Source organism: Brassica oleracea, chromosome C5 (genome assembly GCF_000695525.1).
Source record: "Brassica oleracea var. oleracea cultivar TO1000 chromosome C5, BOL, whole genome shotgun sequence".
NCBI lineage: Eukaryota > Viridiplantae > Streptophyta > Magnoliopsida > Brassicales > Brassicaceae > Brassica > Brassica oleracea.
The window spans coordinates 21,105,218-21,107,542 of NC_027752.1; the positions used below are offsets into that span (position 1 = coordinate 21,105,218).

Here is a 2,325-nt window from a genome sequence, read left to right on the forward strand (position 1 = left end):
ACAATTAATTATATGATAACACATATTTTTGTAACCTATGATGACACATATATGATATATAATAGTGATTAGGGGTGGATGTTCCGGTTCATTTTCGGGTCTGTTTGGGATTTCGTATTTGGTTCAAATCTTTGAGGATTTGGTTCGGATTTGGATAACCAATTTAAATTATTTTAAAAAATTTTAAATTTATTAAATGCTTTAATTTTTAAAAATCTATAAACAATAGAATATATTACATATAAATTTGAATAACATATGTCAGAGTACCTAACTTAACATATAAATTGGTTTGGTTTAAATATTTGAATAGAGAATTAATAATTATTTTGAGTATTTTTGGAGTTTTGAGTATATTTTTCTTCTCAAGTTACTTCAAGCTTAATCCAACAGACTAGATTTTGACCTGTGCGCCCGCGCGGATGTATTTAAAAAAAAATATGTTGCTATTTGTTTTTTATGTCACTATTTAGGGTGGAGAAAAAAACTCGATTTCGAAGAACCGAACTGTTTCCAATCCGAATAAGTAGTACCAAATCCGAACCGAAATTGAATAATTCGGATATTTAATCAATTTCGGTTCGGATTTGGTACTACTTATTCGGATTGGAAACAGTTCGGTTCTTCGAAATCGAGTTTTTTTCTCCACCCTAAATAGTGACATAAAAAACAAATAGCAACATATTTTTTTTTAAATACATCCGCGCGGGCGCACAGGTCAAAATCTAGTCTGTTGGATTAAGCTTGAAGTAACTTGAGAAGCAGACTACCTAATCCTAATGAGTTGAGATTATCTATAAAGATTAGGAAATATTCTAATATGTAAAATCTAATGAGTTCAGGAAAGTTTGAGTTATATATAACGAAATGTTAAGTGTGTTGCATAAGTTATGAGTTTGTGTGATTGTGAACATAAGGTTTTTGAGAGAGTTTTCCTTAAGAGAGATTAATAAGAAGAGTAGTTCTTATTTGTGTGATCATACAATCAAGTTCGTGAATCCTAAGTTCTATATTTGGTGCAAAGCCAGGCGAAATCATGGGTTATATTATACCTACGACCGGGAAGGTGAAAGAAGGTGGAGGACCTTCATCTATACAGTGTCTCATGCTCAACTCAACGAATTACACCATCTGGGCCATGAGAATGAAGGTTACTCTTAAAGTGCATAAGGTTTGGGAAGCAATCGAGATGGAGACACCATGGCGATTAGAATGACATGGCTGTGGCACTGCTATTTCAATCAATACCTGAAGCACTCATATTGCAAGTGGGAGAGCTTCCCACGTCTAAACAAGTGTGGGAGGCTATCAAGACTAGACACGTAGGAGCTGAGCGTGTCAAGGAGGCTAGGCTTAAAATATTGATGAGTGATTTTGATAGGTTAAAGATGAAAGATACCGAAAGTATTGATGATTTTGGAGGCAAACTACTATAACTTGCATCTAAGTCAGCAGCCCTGGAGTCAATATTGAAGAAGTAAAGCTTGTGAAGAAGTTTCTTACGAGTCTTCCCCGAAAGAAATACATACACATAGTAGCCTCGCTTGAGCAAGTGTTAGACCTTAACACGACAAGTTTTGACGATATTATGGGACGTCTAAAGGCATACAAGGAGCAGATTGCTGATGAAGAAGAGCAAGGAAAATTGATGTATGCCGATGGAGCTTCTAATCAAACAAACCGTACCCCAAAAGATCAAACAAACCAATCATATCAAGAACAAGCAAATCGAGACTACTATGGAGATACATACATAGGAGGAGGCAGAGGTGGTCGTTCTCATTACTATAGGGGAAGAGGTCGAGGTCGTTTCAATGGAGGACGAGATGCCTCAAGGATAACTTGTTAAAGTGTGACAAAGTTGGCCACTTCGTAGCTCAATGTCCAGACTGTCTACTAAAGTTACAGGAGGCTCAAGAAAACGACAATACCTCAACACAAGAAGCTGATGAACTTATGATGCATGAAGTAGTGTTCTTGAACGAGAAGAACGACTTGCAAGAGAATATGTGGTACCTCGACAACGGAGCTAGCAACCATATGACCGGAGATAGAAGGTATTTTTCTAGCATTAACAATGCCATTACCGGAAAAGTACGGTTTGGCGATGACTCCCGTATAGATATCAAGGGAAAAGGCACAATATCTTGCACCGACATGAACGGAGAGTCGAGAAAGATGACTGATGTGTACTCCATCCCTGATCTGAAGAGTAATATCATAAGCTTAGGTCAAGCAACTGAAGCAGGCTGTTATATCAGGATGAAAGGAGAAGAGTTGACAATGCACGATCAATACGGGAATTTACTCGTCAAAGCTAGATGA

General features: G+C 37.0%; 1 protein-coding gene across 1 annotated transcript; it reads left to right on the forward strand.

Annotated features, from left to right (window-relative positions):
• The first annotated feature begins 1,217 nt into the window (after positions 1 to 1,217).
• Positions 1,218 to 2,325, forward strand: LOC106344754. The gene is made up of 3 exons (XM_013784067.1): positions 1,218 to 1,404; positions 1,449 to 1,805; positions 1,877 to 2,325. The coding sequence occupies exons 1-3, from the start codon at positions 1,218 to 1,220 to the stop codon at positions 2,323 to 2,325; spliced, it is 993 nt and encodes a 330-aa protein (XP_013639521.1).

Bases quoted from the DNA above. Each gene is read 5' to 3' on its own strand.
- LOC106344754 (XM_013784067.1), top strand. From the start codon at position 1,218: ATGGCTGTGGCACTGCTATTTCAATCAATACCTGAAGCACTCATATTG. The intron at 1,405-1,448 runs GTATTGATGATT...CTTGCATCTAAG, and splicing joins AAAGATGAAAGATACCGAAA to TCAGCAGCCCTGGAGTCAAT. The intron at 1,806-1,876 runs GTCGTTTCAATG...GCCACTTCGTAG, and splicing joins CTATAGGGGAAGAGGTCGAG to CTCAATGTCCAGACTGTCTA.